The sequence below is a fragment of the Netta rufina genome, assembly GCF_964035555.1.
Source record: "Netta rufina genome assembly, chromosome: 17".
Lineage (NCBI taxonomy): Eukaryota > Metazoa > Chordata > Aves > Anseriformes > Anatidae > Netta > Netta rufina.
The window spans coordinates 13308855-13328846 of record NC_140141.1 but is presented as its reverse complement, the minus strand read 5'-3'; the positions used below and the strand labels follow the sequence as shown (position 1 = coordinate 13328846).

The 19992-nt window shown below is 42.1% G+C and overlaps 1 protein-coding gene across 2 annotated transcripts; it reads right to left on the bottom strand.

Moving 5' to 3' along the window:
• Positions 1-856: 856 nt before the first annotated feature.
• BCL7A (BAF chromatin remodeling complex subunit BCL7A) lies at positions 857-18932 on the bottom strand. Of its 2 annotated transcripts, XM_084297580.1 has the most exons (6): positions 18736-18932; positions 10833-10914; positions 7763-7859; positions 5678-5845; positions 3573-3694; positions 857-2588 (listed from the first exon to the last, which is right to left on the bottom strand). In XM_084297580.1, exons 1-6 carry the CDS (start codon positions 18825-18827, stop codon positions 2517-2519), a joined length of 633 nt encoding a protein of 210 aa, XP_084153706.1. In that variant the 5' UTR covers positions 18828-18932; the 3' UTR covers positions 857-2516. The 2 variants fall into 2 exon arrangements, with proteins under 2 accessions (XP_084153706.1, XP_084153705.1); XM_084297579.1 differs by having other exon boundaries at positions 857-3694.
• Positions 18933-19992: the final 1060 nt, after the last annotated feature.

The window sequence follows — 19992 nt, the reverse complement described above, 5'->3', positions numbered from 1 at the left end:
CTAGGAATATGATTATGATGCCTTATCTTGTAAGCCACAGAACAATGAACAGTTCTGAGCAGAAGCCACAGGAGAGAAAAGGAAGTTTATAATTAAACCTGTTGATGTCAATAATGCCAATAAATGTTTCTATCTAATGAAAAATTTGAGGTATTTTTAGTGCTATTTATATATTTTATTTCTTCCTAAAGTACAGGAATTAGTTTCTAAACAAAAAGTCTATTTATTCCCTTGGAAACTTCTACAAAATTAAAATTAAAAACTTGCTGCGATGCACCTGATAGGGATTAGTAAAAATGACTACTTATCAAAGGTGGCATCAGATTTGTTTTGTTTTAGCATTAAAAATAACAAAAAAAAGTTAGTAAATCAAAAATATTTTTAAGTTTGAATCTTTCTAAATTTGCCCATTTAATATATCAATAGAACTTCTCACAAAATATCACTTAAATCTGAATGTAATATACATACAAATCAATCGTCATTGACCAGTTATCCACATTTTAGGCATACACACAATTCAAGAGAGAATTCTACCGTTTCATTGCATATATTGTGCAAATATAGTTTTTGGCTCCTCATTTCCTTTTTTTATTTTTTCAGAATCTTAATGGACTTCATGATCAGACCAGAAATCCCAAAAACTTATTAGGGAGCACACTGTTTTCATGAATGATTTGCAATCAAATTTTATTCAGTTAAAATCCAAAAAGTTTATTTCAACACAAAAGAAAAGTTCCGAAACTGAGTGTCATATGTTATTTGGAGTTTAATCCTACAAACATCCTATGGAAGGTCAGTATTGGCTCCCCAATCCTCCCTCCCTCTACGCCCTCCCCCCCACTTCCCCATTGTTTTCCATAATAAAGTGGTAATTGCAAACGCAATGCAGTAGTCTAAGTGCAAGCCATTTTCACTATTGGAGAATTCAGAAATAAATAAGCTTAATGAAGAGCTAATTATGAAAATGTATCAACTGGAAGCAATTTTTTCATTTAAAAAAGTATTTACAGTTCTTAGCTTACAAACTATATGCAACCATTTCCATAGCTGTGAGATCATATTTTAAATTACAAGCTCCACCTCTCACACACAAAGTGAAGAAAGACTAAGGGCCTGATCCAGCAACATGTGTGTGCACACGTGCACACGCACGTGTGTGTATAAAGAGAATTAAAGTGAGAAATAAAGCGGTTCCCACTGATACCAAGTATTTATAACCGGGTGCTCATCCTGGAAGCACAAAGCCCACTGGAAGATCAGGCCCTTGTGACCTGACCTTTGCAGATGGTTCTGCACTTCTAAATGCCACTAATTTGAAGGGAGTTGCACATGCTTAGTGCTTTTCAATCAAGTTGAGCATAAGCACACTTTGACATAATTGGAAAAAAAAACATTTCTATCAATGATGCAAATACTATGGAAAAAAAAAAAAACAAGGCTTATTTACAAGACTTGCTCAAAGGAAAAAAAAAAATCCCAAATACAGTATTAACCTGGAACACAGAAGTAAACATCTTATAAAGGAACAGTACAATGAAATCCAGTTCAGTGAAAACCTCATATCAAAAAAGACCAATTGAAAGTAAATTCACTGTGCATCAATCCCTTTGATCCTATGTATGTACATAGCGGAACTCTTCTGTAAAGCAAGTTGTACCCAGTACAGAGATCTGGACCTAATACGCAAGTATTTTAACTGTTGTGTTATATATTCAGATCTGGACTATAAATGGTAAACAGATCATGTTAACTTCTGATGAAGTTAAGTATTTAGAAGACCAAATTTACAGTTGCGAATGCCATGCATTCAATAAAAGATCTCCACTATAGCTGCTAAAATAATATATCAAGCTCCTTTTTCTCCTTGGACTCCAAGAGTGAAAATGGCTTCCTGATCTGTATTTATTAAGATTTAAGCACCAGGGATTTGAAAATTAAAAACAAAACAAAAACCCCAAACAAAACAAAAAAAAAAAAAAGGAAAAGAAAAAGAAAAAGCCTTACTACACGGCATTATACAAACATAGGCCACTTTGCAAAGGAGACAGTTGCAAAACAACTTTTAAAAGTTAAAAGTTAGCACTGTTTTCAGAACACAAGGCACAAAACAAAAGCAGACATCACGCCAGAACAATGAACTTCACATGAAAGCTAATACCTGACCTGTACCATCCTTAAATATCTTACAATGTTAAATAGAGAAATGAAAAAAAAAATACAGCAGCAACATAATTGTAATTTTGACTTTAGAAACAGTGCGTAGACCCCTCCTGAGTTGTTTACTCCAACCATTTCAGAGACAGTAACTTAAAGTTCTCAATGTTTGTTTCACAGGAAAAAGTTTTCAGTGTCTGAGAAGTTAAACCTTTGTTAGGCTTTCTTGGATTTTTGCTTGGTAACTTGAAAAGTTAGGAGTTCTGTCCTCATCCAAGAGAAGATGCTTAAGTAAGGTTGTTCTATAATTAAGCCCACTGATGTACCTTACGTAAAAACTGACCAGAAAAATCTATAGTCTAAATCTCTTCAACGTTTTGTTGGGAAGCCTCTACTTTCATCTTTTTAGAAGGTGGCACTCCTTCAGAGTCCTTAATGGTGGTGGGGGGAAAGAAAAACAATCATGTTATCATTGCACTCAATTTCAGGTGCCATAAACATCAAACAAGAAGCAAGAACAAATTCCCTGGTGCGTCATTTGTGAAATACAAAGCATCCCTGGAGACAAGAATAACGTGACCAAGTCAATTTGCTTCCGGAAAATCACTCCTCTACTTACATCTTACTTCAGCTTCTTTACACTTGCGTCATCTACTGACAAATAAAATTCTAGTTCCAGGCTAGAAGCCGCAGGGAATGTTCCAAGCACCAGCAAGGCTATACCCGACTTCCCTCAGCTCCACACGTGAGCACAACCCACACCAAGTGCACATGAATTTGTTCCTGCCATAGCAAAAGCAACCTCTACAGGACAGAACATGGAATGTTTTGAAAGAGCAAGGTGTGCACTGAAACAAGCCAACCACCCCAGAGGAAAACCCATGGTCTGAGCAGTGCTCTGCCTGAGGATTTCAGTGTGAAAGGGACAATTACAGTGATAATTACCTTCTCCCACCCAACCGGAATTTTTCAGTATTCTCAGTGAATAAACATCAGAACACTTTGCCCGTGAAATCTACAAAAATTCCCATTCCTACCCCCTGTATGAATTTACTTTTATAGAAAGCATTTTATGCCCGAAGGGTCCTCAAAGGCACTTTTTCAGTAGGTTATGTCCAAACCATTTATTATTAAACTTTAGTACTTCCTTACAAAACTAACACAGCCTGGTATAGGAACTTGAAAAGTAAACCAGACCAATCGAGTGTTACCCTTCATATTACATGAAATGCAAGAAGGCAATCAAATTAACCACACCACTAGATACATGTATGCATTTAATACCCTACAGCTGCTTCACTGTCATCACCTTAGGAAATGAGCCTAAATACACTACTGGCCTCCTTACATTTGCTTTTTGGTAAAAATGCTCTTTTCCAAATCCCAAGTAATCGGGCTTTTGTGCATAAGGTTACCTGAGAGTTTTTAGATGCCTCTGTAATTATATCATTTTCTCCAGAGGACTGAATTTCTGCTTTCTCTGAACTATTCATGGAATTTTCCATTGAAGACTGTGAGTTCTGTTCATCGGAGGTATCTGAAATTTCAAGAAATTATTGTAAACAAATGAAAACATTCAGCAGGAGCTTTTAGGATGTTTTCTCACTATCACCCCCAGAACATACAAATTTCGCCCACGTGTAACCATTGATAACATACATAACGGTACGAATATAATGAATTAAGATTAAATTCCAAGATCAAAACTACTGGCTGCTGCCACTAGAGAAGACCTTTGCCTCCATGCTGCCGGCTGCGGACAATTGCTGGAATCTGTCCCTAGAGGGAGCTAAACTCACACACACCCTGGGACACAGAACTGTGCAATGCTATCAGCAAACAAGGTTCAACATAAACTTTGCAAAAGGGCTGAATGAACGCAAGGACAATTTTAAACCAGAAGAGGCAGCTACAGAAAGGGCTGAATTGCGATAATTAATGTCGCATAAACTACGTAGCTAAGGCTATAGAGCAAAGTTATATTGGGGAATTTTTATTCAGGTAATTAAAATGCACTTTTTTCTTCCCTTGATACTACATTTAAGATAAAATTTAGAAATTCAGCTAGATATCTTAACCATTAAGGGCATAGAATTTTCAAGTCTGGTGCATACTTGTGAAGAAGTCATCCAGCTTGTTACAGCTCCTACCTGCTTTCAACTTTTTTTGTTCTTTAAAACAAAAATAAAACCCACACCTGTGCTTGCTCAAAAAGCAAGGCTTAGCGTAGTTAACATAAGAGGGATGTACAAGGTCATTAACCCCACCCTGTTGAATTATGTCACAGTTGCAGGGGTTCGATGAGAACACTTAGGTGGATTATTTAATACATTTTTTAATACATTTTTAAACACAGCGTGTTACCAACAGAGAGACCATGTCAATAAGGCGCTGTTTTTGCCATTACTTCTCCCTTTTGTTTTACAGTAACCAACTCTGGAACTAATCCAGAGAACTCGGTACGATTTTCCTTGAATCTAAATTTAGTCAGGGGAGCATGTGTGCTATGTAACAGCTTCACACAAATGGGTTCAGACAATATTAGACCTTGGAGTAAATCCTTACAGTTTACCATATCACAAATATGCTAGTTTAGCTTTTCTCTGAAGGATTTGGCATTCTATTTTAGTTCAATCTGATGATGATTCATTTGTAAAAATTTAACCCCCCATGAACAATGACGACTTTCACATACCTCACCGTTCTAGCATTACCAAGATAAAAGCTCTAAATTTAAATTGGTTACTGGATCCACTGAGCTAAGAACTTAATCAGGAGGGCATAATTTAATTGCTTTGCTATGGGAAGAATTTTGCAACCCAATAATTAGAATGGTGTTAAGGACATTTTATCTGTTATAATAGGATAAAGTCACTTATCTTTCAAAGAATATATATACTGAACATGTTTGAATTATCCAAATACCATTCAAAGAATGTGGTTCCGAACAATCTCTTAACCCACACGTATTTTTCATCTGTGTACAACTGCAATACAATATTGTAGCTCTTTTAAAAAACAAGGACAGCATTCAGAACTAAGTTTTGAATAAGCAACTAACAAGGTTAAGCGAGAAGGAAAGCTTACATCATACTTTGCACAATTAAAAAAATAAATAGATTTAAAAGTATCTCAATTCCACTTTACTTTCACACTAGGCAACAAACATTCCCAGACCTACAGAAGTAACTCCAGAGTTTGTGTGATCAAATGGAAACAGACATTTCAAACGTTACTTTGAAAGAAGAAATAATTTAAGATAGATTATGACAACGATAAACCAAGTATTTTGTTTGTTTCCTCTCTGAAATGACTTTGAATGTCAGTCTGACCTTTCCTGTTGTATGGAAGAATCACGGTTCAGCAAGAAAGATTATGGCCCATTTTCACATAAATGCTGAGAACTCAGAAGCCATTTATTTCAAACAGTTATTATTCAGTTCTTAAAATGGACAAGCAAATAAATGATACCACCCATAAAGGTTTTTTGTTTGGTTTTAAGGATGGTCTTTCAGCTTACCTTCTGAACCAGGCTGCTCCTTTGCTTCTGTCTGAATTTCATCAGACTTTACTTCAGTGCCATCTGCTTGTGTTGCCAAATTCTGCTCTGGTGCTGGACTTGAATTGCTACTGTTTTCTTGTTTTATTGGAGAAGCATCAGCTATTGAACTCTGGTTGCTGTTGTCATCTGTTAACAGAAGAGTTTAGAGCACTGAAGTCCAATTTGACAAGATCTGAATAAAAAACACACCTTAATTCTTTTTTTTCTCCTGCTTTATCCCCTGATAACACAGGGTATAGACTAGCTTGTTGGAGTCCAGTAGTATTTATGCTAACACCGTATCGAAGCTTAGTCTACATCACCACCGTCACAACTTTTGCAGCCTATGCTGTAATCAGGAGTTTTTCAGCAGTTACTAAAAATCAGAAAACTTCAAGAAAGGTGCTTTAAGTAATATTATACAATAAAACCAAGAGTGTTTTACTCAGGTTACTTCCAAAGAACCTGGAATTTTATAATGCAAGTAACACAGATCAACTGAAGCAACAGTCTCATTTTGTAGCCCACCTAATAAAGGGCCAATTAAATGTTCATGCTACAGATATCCATCTCCGCAAAGCTCTGATGAGCAGGTGGTTTTTAAAGTGTCTTGAAGGTCAAAAAAAGTGCACGCTGCTATCAAGGTAAAATGTACCATCCAGTCCTAATACCAGTAGTACTTTAGCCATAGTTGTCCAGAATACTCACTAGCCTCAAGAAGCTTGATCATGAAAGCTTACTGCAACACAGATCATGTCTTTGGACTTAAAACATCCTGCTTGCACCCTCTTCTTTGTGAAAGCCAATGACAGTGGTTTAAATATCTCAGCTAATACTTTACTGATAGCACTGGGGTGCAGCTTCCTGTAATCTTTAATCCAGTCTAACCATGGGGAACTGAGACAGAAGCCCCTGATCCCTAAGAAAACTAACCCAGCAAACATTATTAGTTAAATTACTAGCGTGTAAGCTGATCTACCTCCCTCTGCATCTGTACAATCATTACATCCAAAGGACTTCAGAAATGCATAGCCAGTGATGGGATAGCCATCTCTTTTCAGAGTAGCCTGAAGATAAGATTAAGCTTATCATGAAATTCTACAGTATGGCTTAAAAACACAAATGATATATGTTTAATAAAGCAAGTATTATATTCACTTTATGGATGGGGGAACAAGGCTTAAGAAAATTAAATGATCTGACCAAGGCAAAAGCTAAGAAGTTGGCAACACTGATGAAAAATTAATCCAGTCTGTGAATATCCCACTCAATCCTTTAATCGCAAGATCATTCTCATGGCAAACACTGCAAAAAAAATAACTAAGAGGCAATAAAAATGCAAATAAAGTTGAAATGAAAAAATTAAATCCTGCCAAAAAGTGACCCTCTCTTATCAGTTCAAATACTGCTGCATTCTCAGCCACAATTGCTATCCAAACATCTAGAAAGTAAAAAATTAGAGCGGTACAGGCTTCTCTGTAAAAAATACCACACTGATATTCAACAGTCCACACTTTTTAAATTGATCTAATAGCAACTGACTGGCAAGCAAAATGTTTTCTTAACCAGTTAATTTCATCAAATTGAGGGAGAAGGAAGACAAAGCAGCACCACAGCTTGCTCTCTTGGCTCTTGCTGATTTTTTTTTTGACCTGACTCACCTACTCCATTAAACATATACAAAACCTGCAGAAGTGACAGTAGGCGCCACTGAGGCTTTAGGGGTCTCCTGGTTCTTCAAGCAGCAAGCTTGACAGAGTTACTTACTTTACCTAATTAAGAGTATAGCATTTGGATAGTAGATATTCACATTTTTATTTTCACACCTAGCTCTGCCACCAATTTTTCCCCCCACATACACAGCCCAAATAAAAACAGCATTTAAACAACTGTCGGTACAGCCACAGAATAGAAGTGCAAGGTACCAAATTGGTGTCTGATGCCATTCTCACTTTGGCCTCATTACGCTGTCCATACATCCGAGCAAAAGAGAATTTGACACTGTTAGCTTCCACTTTCACAGCAGTGTAATAGGGTAATTTGGGCTGACCTTCTCCCACTCACCATGCATGTCCATCATCCCTGGAGAGGAGCTGTTCTCCGGAGTGGTCACTTCAGAGCCACATTTTTCATCTTTGCCTTTTTTCTTATTCTTATTTTTCTGAAAAACAGAAGGTACCACAAACAGGACTATCACCATGAAAAAAAAAAAAAAAGAAAGAAAAAAAACCTTTCAATACAAAGCCCTTTCCACTCATTGCTTCTGTAAGCATCTCACTTCAAGTGCAAAAACACCAAGGTTATAATCACTGATGTTACCAATAGTGCATTAGTCCCAGTAATCGCAGAACTGCTTTTCTAATTGACACAAAGCAACATTCTTCCTGACACAAAGCACTAGCCAGAAGTTCTAGTAGTTGTTAGTACTTAAATGTGTTTTTCATCATTAGGCCGCGGCACAATTTTTGGAACAAGCACAACAGTTCTCAGTACTACCTCTCATTCTGCAAGCCCAGAATCAGAGGCACAATGATTAAATGACTCGCTGAAACTGAGTCAGAGAACTTGGGAGGTGTTGGCTGCTAACTTTGTACTCAGTTCAATGAGCTACGAAAGCAGGGTCAAAAGAATCTCTGCCACAATGGGAAGAAGGAGGCACACTAATCAGTGGCAGGGACAAAGATTCAGAAGCTACCCGATTTCTGCCTGCTTAACTCTGCTCACTCTGTTTTACGTGTATTAACACACTACTGCCTAACTCAGGATATTCTCCCCTTTGTGTCAGGAAGCTTGTACTATGCACCTAGGCAACAGGAATGCGTGCACACCAGAAATAATGACAGATCTAGAATTTTAAATCTAAAGAGACAGCTTTTTACCTCTTTCTCAACTATCAATGCTGCAGAAACCTTCTCCTTCTCTATACCTAACTCTGTTTCTTCATTAAAATTAAAAGATGGATTAAGAAAAATCAGACTGCTTATAACAAAGAGCATAAACAAGACAGTCCTACAGGGACAATAGGTCACCACGTGCTCAGGACCAAACAACAGTACGGACTGCACGCCTTAAAACAAAGGAAGAGCCACTGGCATCCATCACGTGGAAAATCTGCGTCTGCTAAGGGATGCAGCATTTTCAATTAAGAGGTGACGTAATCAGTCTCAGAGGAGAAAGAGCCAGCTGCACTGCTTTTGGAGGACCCTGCGTGCCTGCTGAGAAGACGATTAAAAGCCTGACTCTAGGAAGAATGTTCAAACAACCTCTCCGTTTTGGTTAGGACAACGTTCTCCAACAAGGAAGGGAATGAAACTAAGCACAGTCTAAGACTGCAGAAGAAATTCAACAAGTAGGATCTGGAAAGACTTTTTCCTTTATCTCAAACAGAGTATTAGGCTTTTTAAACCGTATTTTTACTTCAGAGAGAATAAATGGAATGACCCAGATTTTATTCCCTAATACTTGAAACAAAGGTGAAAGCACACAGGCTTCTCTATTGTTGCAAAATCAAAGTTCAGAGGGGATAATCTCTCCCAGCTTTTCTTAAGGTAAAAGGACACTTTGAGCACAAAAGAAGTAACTGAACTATTTAAGCTCAAAGGTGTTTTGGTTTTGTTGCTGTTTGTTTAACAAAGTGAAGTTCCACAACAGCCTTTCAAAACTAGTGGGAGGATAGAGCTTAATTCCAGTTCAAAGAAATGTCAAAGTGGCTTAGGAGCAACATGTGAGGGGGGAAGTAACCTAATCGGTGTTTGCTGAAGTCATAGATAATTTCCATTTGAAACATGAAGCAATAAAAAGATCCCATCCTTCTATTCTAGTGAAAAGCAAGAATCCTCCTTCACAAGTGGATGAAGTTGGATATAAAAGGATGTCTGTAACAAAACTAAATAGCCACAATGACCTCTACCCTAGTCGTTGGTTTTTTAATGCATGTACTTTATTATTGTAAGAACTTCCTGAGCAAAATACAGAAACCTTATGACATCAAACCTGCAGCTGCAGAACAGCCTCTGCTTGTTACAAGCAGAACGTGACTGCAGGACACGAAAGGAACTGGTCTTGAACTGTCTCCAGTTCAGCAAATATGAACCAAAACCTGAAGATTAAGGCTCAAAAACCATACTTAAACTCCGCACATAGAGACGGCCATACAAGACCATTCTTCCGAACAAAGAACCTGACTTGAGGTACCAGGCACTTTGAAAGTCCATCCAGAAAACCAACGGAAATTCTACTTAAAGTTCTGTTGTATCCACCATGGAAGTATAGTTTCACTGCTGGAAAATTATTTTTGGAAGCTGTGAGACGAAGTATTTCTCATTCTCTCTCTCCAGCTTCCTCCCTACCCCACCTCAATCCCCACAATGTCTAATAAACAATAAAATCAAGACCAAGCATTGGACAACTAGACAGAATGAACAAGTTCTTTGAAGGAAACGGAAAGTTTCCAAGTTCATGGAGATGCTGCTCACGCTTTCAAGAAGGACAAAAGGCAACTCTGATCGTCACAGAAATTTTACACTTGTTGTTTTTATGGCACATAATTATGGCAAATGAGCAGTGCACACCAGAGTATAAACATGATGAATACACTTACCAAAAACAAACATTACAATAGAAGCACGTGGGCTGTACTGCTTGGGCTGGTTATCTTAATGCAAGCGGTCTCAGTTCCACAGGAGTTTCCTACCCTTACCTCCAGGTTTTGCACCTATTTTTCAGCAAAGCAACAGTGATGCAGATACAGTATGTTCTCTGTGCAGTTCCAAAGCAGCTTTCCTTTAAGGCATCAGGCAGAAAGAGAGGAAGCATAATTGATGTCTTGCTTCCATCCCCACCTCTATCAATGATTATGTTGGAGAAAGATTTCAGAACAGTTTCAAGTCGAATATGTAACAGTTATCTGAGAATTGATCCAAGCTGACTCCGGAAGACTGCCACCTGCTGAACCACCACCGTCACTTTTTGTAGAGATCAACATTTTCTCTACAGCTCTCCTGTCCAAGCGCTTGTGAGACCAACACGAGTCTTAGCTTGGAGGCTCAAAGAACTGAGAGCGTATTTTGTTCAGCTTTCCCTAAATGCAAGTCTCTAGATCTTGAAAAATCCAAGATATCTGCAGGATACTTACATCATCGACTTTAGGCTCTGTTACTGGTACCCATTTGTAAATCCTTAGGGATGTGTCGCCAACTGTCACCCACTTCTTCTCCCTACAAAATTACAATGCAGGAGAAGTTAAAGTTAAAATTCGTATTCAAAATAAAGTAATCTACTATTGTAAGTTGTCGAGGATTTAAATAGGCTATTAAGTAGGATGATCTCTATTACATCGTCTTAGCACTGCATTGTGCAAATTGTTCTTTGCATTTCAAAAATTTGCTAGAGCGCTGCTAACCTCCAGATTTCTGAGGGCTGTTACTTGACTAGGTGAGTAACTGCAGTAGCAGTAATAAGATCAGGATTAACAATACAGTTAAGAAGAATAGCTATTGAAAATGCAGATTTAATGCCTACAATTTTCACTTAAGTTTCCAGAGAGCAAAAGAGGTTTTAAACAGACCAGTGTGTTTTGATTGTCGTGAAGCTGTTTAATGGCATTAGAAATCCAAATGCATTTTGACCATCTGAGATTTATTTCTGGGTAGGAATTTGCTGCTAGCCATTTAACATTCACTCAACACTCCTGTCAGACAACTCTGGAATTCTTGTCTCAGAACCAACAGCCCTACAGGTACCGATCTGTGCTGTGGGGCACAATTCAGACTCAGGAAAGCCTGGCTCTCTTGGGCAGGGGAGGCTGAGGATGCTATTAGAGGGAAAAAGCAGAACCTACAGCACTCTGTGCAGACCCCTGCCAGCCAGCCACGAAGTCATGACATTGAAAAATGTGAAGGAAATCTGGCCGGAAGGTGTCACTACATTAGGGGGTCACACAGACACCGAGTGCAGAGATGGAAAGGAGGCTGAACTGAGTTAAGGGATGAATTCCTTGAGGTCTTTACATGAGAACATTAAAGGAAGGTCCAGAATGCCAGAGAAATTCCATCACATTTCAGAGATTAGTTTTCAGGTCACAGATCACCACTACTGGTTCCTGGGTTTGCAACCTAGCTCTGCAAATGGATCGATTGAAAGTTAACAACAAAGACCAATTCCATTAAAAATTCAGGAACATCTGAAATTAATTTGGCATGAGATCTCAAGCATTTTTGTTATTTCGTTGTTAAAAACACATTTAAATAATAGATTTGGAATCCAGTTACAGATTAAAAAATAATGTTCTTTGCAGGATGGGAGAAGCTGGATGTGACTCCAAATACATATGTGATAGCTCCGTTTTTAGAAAGGGCTCCCGGAATCAAAAGCAGCCACATTGTACAAATGCCACAAACATCCTCTGTGCTATTTGTTTTAGCTCTGAAAGCCAATCTTATTTGTTTTCCTATTAGAGGAGACACCTTCCTGTTTAAAAAAAAAAAAACAGAGAGAAAGAGAGAGAGAAGCTATATATGGCAATTTTATATGTTTCGGATCTGTCCAAGAGGATATTTTACTTTAAGTGCAAGACTACTTCAGATTCTTTTTTTTCCCACTGCTCTTCTGGAGCACATTTTTCCCTCTGCGTGTTTAGATACATCCATTTATGTACACTAGATGGCTAAAATATGTCAAGAAACAATTTTAAGCTAATTTGGAGCTCTAATTCTAGGTGGGATAAAAATGACAGTGGAAATGAGCATGTCAATAATGAGAGCATACTTAATTGTGAGGAGATGATCATGACATAACTTTTTCTTTTTCTTTTTTTTAAGGATACAAGACAAACTAAACTCATTTCTAGTTAGGAAAACCTTTGAAATTATGGAAATAAAACCAGCTGGGGTTTTGTTTCGGGTGTGGGGGAGGAGGTGAACAAATGTTTAATAAAAAAAATCAAGATTTTAGCCTTTTCCTACAGCAAAATATTACTTAGAGATGCTGCACTGGAAAACCAAAAGTTCAAGATACCTGTTAGCATCTCAAAGCAGCCTCACACAGCATCTTCACTGGACAGACTGTAGAACACAGGAGGAAACCTATATTAGTAACTTTTTCCTTCTATTATTAAAGTTAGCCCTGACATTTTAATCTTTTGAGCTTCTTAAGTACCACTTTAAGTTCTGACAACCTTCAGCTATAGGGATTTTTTTTTCTGAATTCAATACACAGTAATTCAGACAACAAAGGGAATAAGGATACTCGATGATGGAAGCACACCACCATCCCAGTCCTGCAAACACAGTTAAAAAGAAAACCCAACACCAAACTGCTGTTATTCACTTATTTTACAGGTGTAAGCATTTGCAGCGTGGATGGTTTAAGACCATAAAAGTATTAATACGAAAAAAGACGACAAGCTCCTCTAAAATGGAATAAAATCATTGGCAGTACAAACAAATCTGTTAACAAAGAAACATAATGACTCTCAGACATTTAAGATCAACAGGGTAAACTCACTTCAGAATTTAAAATGCGTATTGCAAATAAAGCTTAGGGTATTATCTGTAGTATTTACTCTTTTTTCCATTAAAAACAAACAAAAAAGAAACAACCAACTCCGAACCAACCCCAACCAGTTCTACTCCAAACCCTCATTTTTTGGTGCACAGTCACCAGCCCCAGCTGCTGATCAGGGACGTGGCTTTTTATTTATTTAGAGCTCACAATTGACTTATGCTGCCTCTAACACAAGGTTTGCTAAGTGGTGCCTACAAAATGCTCTCGCTGGCCAATAGCCAGAGTGGGCATAAGAATTTGTGAGCTCTTGTGCCCGTTCTGTTGCAAAACCCCAATTTCTGCCCATTTTCCTGGCTGTAAAACAGCCCTACTGTTGAACCCATGGATCTGGAGATGCTGACCAGAACCCGGTGACGCCAGGCCACCTTTGTTAAGTGATCACTAGGCAAGAATTTGTTCTGCAGGACCTTGCTACACAGCTTGGTCTCTGTGTTGATGGGCAGACTGGAAAAGGTGGAAGACCACCATCAGCCCGACAGCTGATCGGGCTAAAAATGTGGCAAGGAGCAATTTCACTTGTCTACCTAACAAACTCCATAGCTTTTTAAAAATAAAATCATCATTTTTTGTGGTTCTAAACCTCTCCTTTTCCTCCATGCATGACCCAAGCATAACACCAATGGAAATGGCAGAACTTAAAATACATACAATAATTTTCTTTGCTTTAATCTTCCACTCTGAAAAGTATCTTAAATATTTTAGTTATGGGCAATTCAGAAACTAGTCAAGGAAGCAGAAACAAACCCTCACACGGATCTGAAATTGTGTTAAAGCATTTTAAAATTCCGAACCATATCTGTACAGCATTTTAAGGACAGCCAAGGATACGTAGGGTAGCCATTAACATCAACACTTCTTTAGTGGTTATGCCCGAGGCATACTAATATCCCAGAAGTTATATAATTATATACTCGATTCCCTGTTTCAAATAGCCCAGGATTCTCGGATGTATTTATATTTTGTGTGTTAACACTAAAGCTCCGAAGATGCATACCAAATTCCATGTATAAAAGTAATACACTGGTGAGCAAACACAGCAGTGTGTATTACACTTAGACATAAAGTGTCAAGGCAGCTTTTGCAGCAGCAACGAGTGCTGGAAACATTTGATGGCACGGAAACAGAAAGCCTTCGCTGCCAATACATCGTCATTCAAGGAAAGGCTTTCACACACGTGTTTGGCTCTTTACCACGACTACCGTTGAGCAAAGTGACGTGTATTCACACGAGGATTTGCTCCCACATACCCCATCTTCTGTTGATGATCACGAAGTGACGTCATAATGCTGAATTATCACATCACACTCACTTGCATTGCAACAGAGTTTGGTGAAAATCACAGAATTATGACCTCCCTGTGGGATCAAGCAAAGGAGAGAGGGGGATGGGAAAGAAAATGCCATTATTATACACACAAAGTGCTGTCAGATGCACAAATAAAGATGTTTCTGAAATGGAGGCTGGCTCTGCACAGCACGCCTAGTGCTATGCAGATGTTTGTCTAGTGACTAACGTGAGGTAGCCCCAGTACACGTGGTGTTTCTTGACCATGCCACAAATACAGTGAAATAGGAGGCAGCACGACTGGACAAAGGCCACCTTCTGTCTAAGTTCATCAAAGTGTTCTGCAGTAGCACAGTCTCCTTCACTTACACATGCCAGCAGGTTTTTAACCACGTTGTGCTGAGCCCCACGTTGCCACAAGCAGCTTTTCTTACAGTCATGACAAACACGGTTTGCATACGACAGAACTCTCCCTTTTATATACGTCCAGCTCCCACCGAAGTCAGAGAGCACGCTCTGGCTCAAAAGGAAGTAACCGTGAGCCAGAAAATCCAGACTGCAATTCATCCATGGTAACTGCTTGGACCGCTGCAGCACTCCAAGACAGCCCCCTCGCACATTGGGTGGTTTTAGTTCAGCTGCCCCTCGGCCTGAATCAAGGGGCACAGGGCAGCAGCAGGCAGGCAGCCTTTTCCAGAGGCATCCCGTTAAGAGGTTCAACCTCCTAACCACTTTTTGGAGTGTGAATCTCTTTCAAGAAGGAAGCAAGGGCAGCAAAATCTGCAGAAGCTCAATCTCAGAGCATTACATACCATGTAAAACTATGTTAGCGAGCCTGAGCGGAGGCAAGAACAGAGAAGCTACAGCAGCAGCGCCGACAAGTTCTGCTGACTGGTGGCAGCGAGATGCCAGGCACGCTACCGGGCAGCACCATCTCCCCTCCCGTGGTTATTGTGCTCAGCATCTTTCACACCACACGCTTGGCTTTAAGCTCCAGCCCAAGTCATGCCTGGCTCCACAGCCAGCTCGCTTCCATAATAAACACACAGCGCTTCAACTACTGTCAGCAGCGATCCGCGCTCACCTCTTCTTTGTGAGGTATTACCACAATCCCTAGATTACAGCTCGGATAAATAGGTCCGAAAAAGGCCAAATGACTTACACAAAGGTTCTGCAACTCAACACAAGGAGATTTCCCCGTTCCTGACCGGGGTACCTACCCCCAGCAGCCACACCATGCCTCCATCCTGAAATGTTTGCACAGTTGTCCGAAGGTTCAGCAGTGCTGGTTACCCGTGCACGTTATTTCACTGCCTCCCAAGACAACCTGCTACTTAGAGCTTGCTGGCTACCCGTTACTTTTCTTTTAGTAAATAACTGTGTTTTCTTTCAGTTAAATCCAGCCTTTGTAAGACAAGAGCGTTTCCATTGCTTTCTAATGCTGGTTGAGGACACAGGGACACAGTTCTTTTTTCCCCTTTCTTGTTGAGAGCCCACTTAGAACTACACATCTCTGTCCATCTTTAAGACAAAAAAAATAACCCTGTATCTTTTTCAACTAGTAAATTTCAGTAAATTTAACTCCTTTTTCAACTAGATGAAAAATAAGTAGTACGTATAGGTTAAAAAAAAAAGTTTAAATGCCCTCTTTAGGCCTGAAAATCTAACACTTCTGCCACATAAATACAACGCAACCATGTATTCTGTAAGACACGTGTCTTAGTGTTGTCTAAATTAGAAGCTCATTCACGAGAGTGGTTTAAACAAAGGAGATAGGGCCACATTAATCTCAAGATAACAGCCTAACAACTTCACTGTTTACTACTATAAGCCAAGTTCCAGCAATACCAGAAGCGCGCGGCGCTCTGCAAACACACGGGAAGATAGGGCACCTGCACCGAAGGGCTCGCTGTCTAACAAATGCATTTTCCAAGGAACAGGGCCTGTGCTGGTGGAAACCCACTTCATATGGGCACACGAAGAGCTGGGGCAATAGAGGCAGACAGAAACCTGCACAGCAGGGCTGCTGCACCCTACACTTGTGGATTACCTTATGGTAATCCTTATGGCTGGACCCACCATCAGTTCAGAAGTTTATCGTAAGCATGTTCTGCCTCTCTCCTCGACTTCGGTACTGAAAAATCTCAGCACACAGGTCTCAGAAAACCCTGTCCTATGAAGTGTTGCATGCAAGGTGTTTCAGTCTTCAGCGGCTGCATTTCCACAGAAGAGCTGTGGATGGCAACAAATTGCTCCTATTATGCAAATGAAACTGCACACTTGAAATTGCCTATGTGGCTCCTCTGAAGATGCAGGAGTTGCTAGTGTATAAAGTTCAATTTCACAAGTCTTCTCAAAACATTTAAACCACAAAACACAGAATCTCTCTTGCTAATTTTCCACTGTACTTGACTGCAGGTGGTGGTGGGTAATCATGAGATTCACCATCAAATTATGATTCCTTTAAAAGTAGGAAAAATGGTTTATGTAAATACTTGTGAGAGGCATGCACAAGAAGCCACGGGGTACTTCTGACAGTGATCAGAAGAAACGTTGCAGGATTCTGTACAGTAACCCTTTAAAGCAAGCTGTCTTTCATGAGGGTTAAAGTGTACAAAATCTATTTATACCGCAAGATTTGTTTTAAGGAGGAAGCCATAGCAACTGACATTTTGGCAAACAGCTCTTGCCAAGGGAAAAAAAAAAAGTCTAGATGTTTTGTTGAATGGCCAAGCTTCTGCCTCTCCTCCTCCCTGAAATCCACAAACTGGGACTCAAAGGAAGCACGCTGCGCTCATGAATGAAATACCTACAGACAAAACACTACAGTCCCACACATCCAGCAGGAAGGCTCTCTGATCAAAAGTAGCGTCACATCACCGCGCATCGTTCCGATCCTTCGGAGCTGGCCCACTAGGCAGCAAACAGCACTTCAAAACGCCAGCTGAGCAGAAAAGAGTTCCTAAAAGGAACCGAACTGCGATGCCCGGGCTGCTCCGGCTCCTTCCTCAGCGGGCGGATTCTCTGAGATCCCTGTCCTGTGCCCTGCATTATGGGGCACACGTCCTGCTTCTTTGTCCAGCTCCAGCCAACTGGCCCACTCGCGTGCTCAGGCTGTTAAAAGGCAACAGCCCGTTTCGCTGGAGTAGCAGGCACGTTTATTTCCCTATTTTGCCTTTCTTTCAATGGAACTGAAGAGTTTGCTGTGCGTTGTAACAGAGGTGCCCCTTATTTCATCAGGTTGGAGACAAAACGAGGTTATGCAGATTAACACCAACCCAGGGGATTTTCCGTGGATTTCAAACGTTTGAAAACACTTTAAGATTAGGGAACAGAGAGTCAACTTGTCGGAAGAAAGACTCTCTGTAGTCCCTGCTCGCTGTGGCCCACCGAAAGCGCCGGCCTGCCCGCGCGGAGCGTGACAGCAGCCGCCGAAACGCCTCGCCTCGCTTTTCAGAATGCAAGCAGAAAAAGACAAAAGCAGAAAATGCCCAAACACGCTGAGGGCCTAACAAAAGGGACCCGTCCCACCGTGTGGGGGGGACACCAGCCTTTAATTATACCGTTCCACCACAAATTCAGGCGGCAGTCCCGCTCGCCCTCTCCGGCCCCGCTCCGGTTTTGTGCGCGCAAACCTCGGAGCCTTGAGGGGCTGGGAGAGGAGCTCGAACCCAGGAGAAGCCGTTCGAGTTGTACGGTGCTGTTTTATGTGGTGTTTTTTTTATAAAAAGAGCCTCCTTCGAGCGGCACCCCCGGCCTCGGAGCCCCCCCCCCTCCCCTCAGGGCGCCGTGAGGGGGGGGCGGCGGGCGAGGAGGGGAGCGGGGGCGGCGAGAAGGGAACCGGGGGCTCTGAGGAAGGCACCGGGGGCCGTGAGGAAGGCCGGGGGGCTGTGAGGAGGGCCGGGGGCCGCACAATGGAGCCGCCTCAGCCGCCGCCGCCTTCCTGCGAGCGGCTCCGCGAAATGGCTTCTGGGCGCCGCCGGCTCCCCGCCCCCCGCGGCCGCCCGGCGGGCTCCGGGCTCCGTGAGGGGAGGGCGCCGTGAAGGGGTGGAGGTGGAAGGGAGAAGGGGGGGGGGGGGGGGAGGAGGAGAGGTTTGGGATGTTTTTTGGGGGGACCCCAGGGAGGTTTTGGGGTGCCGGGGAGGAGGAGGAGGGCGGCGCGGGGTCCCGCCTCGGCGCGTCCCGCTCACCATTTGCGCACTTTCTCGATGGCCGCCATCACCCGCTTGATATCATCCTTCGCCCGGCTCCGGGTCTCGGCCCGCACCGAGCGGCCCGACATGCTGCTGGGGGGGCTGGGGAGGGAGGGGAGGGGAAGGGCGGCCTCGGCGGCGGGGATATGCGGCGCGGCGTCCGTCCGTCCGTCCGGTCCGTCCCTCCGTCTGTCCGCCCGCCCGCCCGCACGCACAATGCTCCCTCAGCTCGGCGCCGCTCGGCTCCGCCCGCCAACGGGGCCCGCGCACTGCGCACGCGCGCCCCGAGCCGCCGCCATCGCCGGGGGCTGCCCGCGCGGGGGGGGGGGGGGGGGAGGGGGGATGGCGCCGTGAGGGGGGCTCCGTGAGGGGACGGCGGGGAGATGGGGAACGGCTCGGATCCGATCCGCTCCGATCTGATCGCATCGGCTCAGAATGGATCGGACCCGGCCGCTCCCCGTCTGCCTGCCCCTCGCGGCTCGCCCCGGTCCCCCGGGTGTGGAGCTTCCTCTGAGGCGGCTGAGCCCGGAGCCTCCCCGGCCCGCGGGGCTCTGCCTCAGGCAGCGGCTGGGAGGTTTCCGAGCTGCCCGAAATAATTGCCGTGGAATAAAGCTGGTTCAAAGTAGAAAATCAAACCCGACCCGTCCACAGCCATACACAAACACATCGCTAAATGGACAGTTACACGCACACCGGGTGCTGGACTTGGTTAACTCACCCCCGGCACGCACCTTTGTGCTAATTGCACAACCGCGGATAACTTGCAGGCTGCGTAACAGCAAGCTCTTGTTTAAAAAACATTGCCAGTGAGAGGAACGCTTCTCGAGGCCCTACATTATTATTCAAATTGATGCTGAGGATGATGTAAAGAAGGAAGCGTGTTCAACAGCACTTCACTGATCTTCCCACAGCAACTTGTATCAGGCTCATTATGCTGTTTACACAAACACCGTAAGATGCTGTCCCATCGGTATTGCACTTCTCATCGGAGCTACTACTTTCAGAAAGGAAACCAAAGTTTCAAAGGCCAAAAGGGAAACCCGGTTTCAGTGTATATCACAGCGTTCCTTGCATCACCAAAGTCTGGTGGTTTTGTTTGTGTAATTACAAACACAGTCTAAGCTCTCCAAGCATTTCGTACAGGACATTTATCAACGTATATAATCGATACAATACTTTTATATTGCTATTTTGCTGCCTGTTTATTTTACAAATAAATACCCTCTTAACATAATGGAAACAGACAGCATCTGG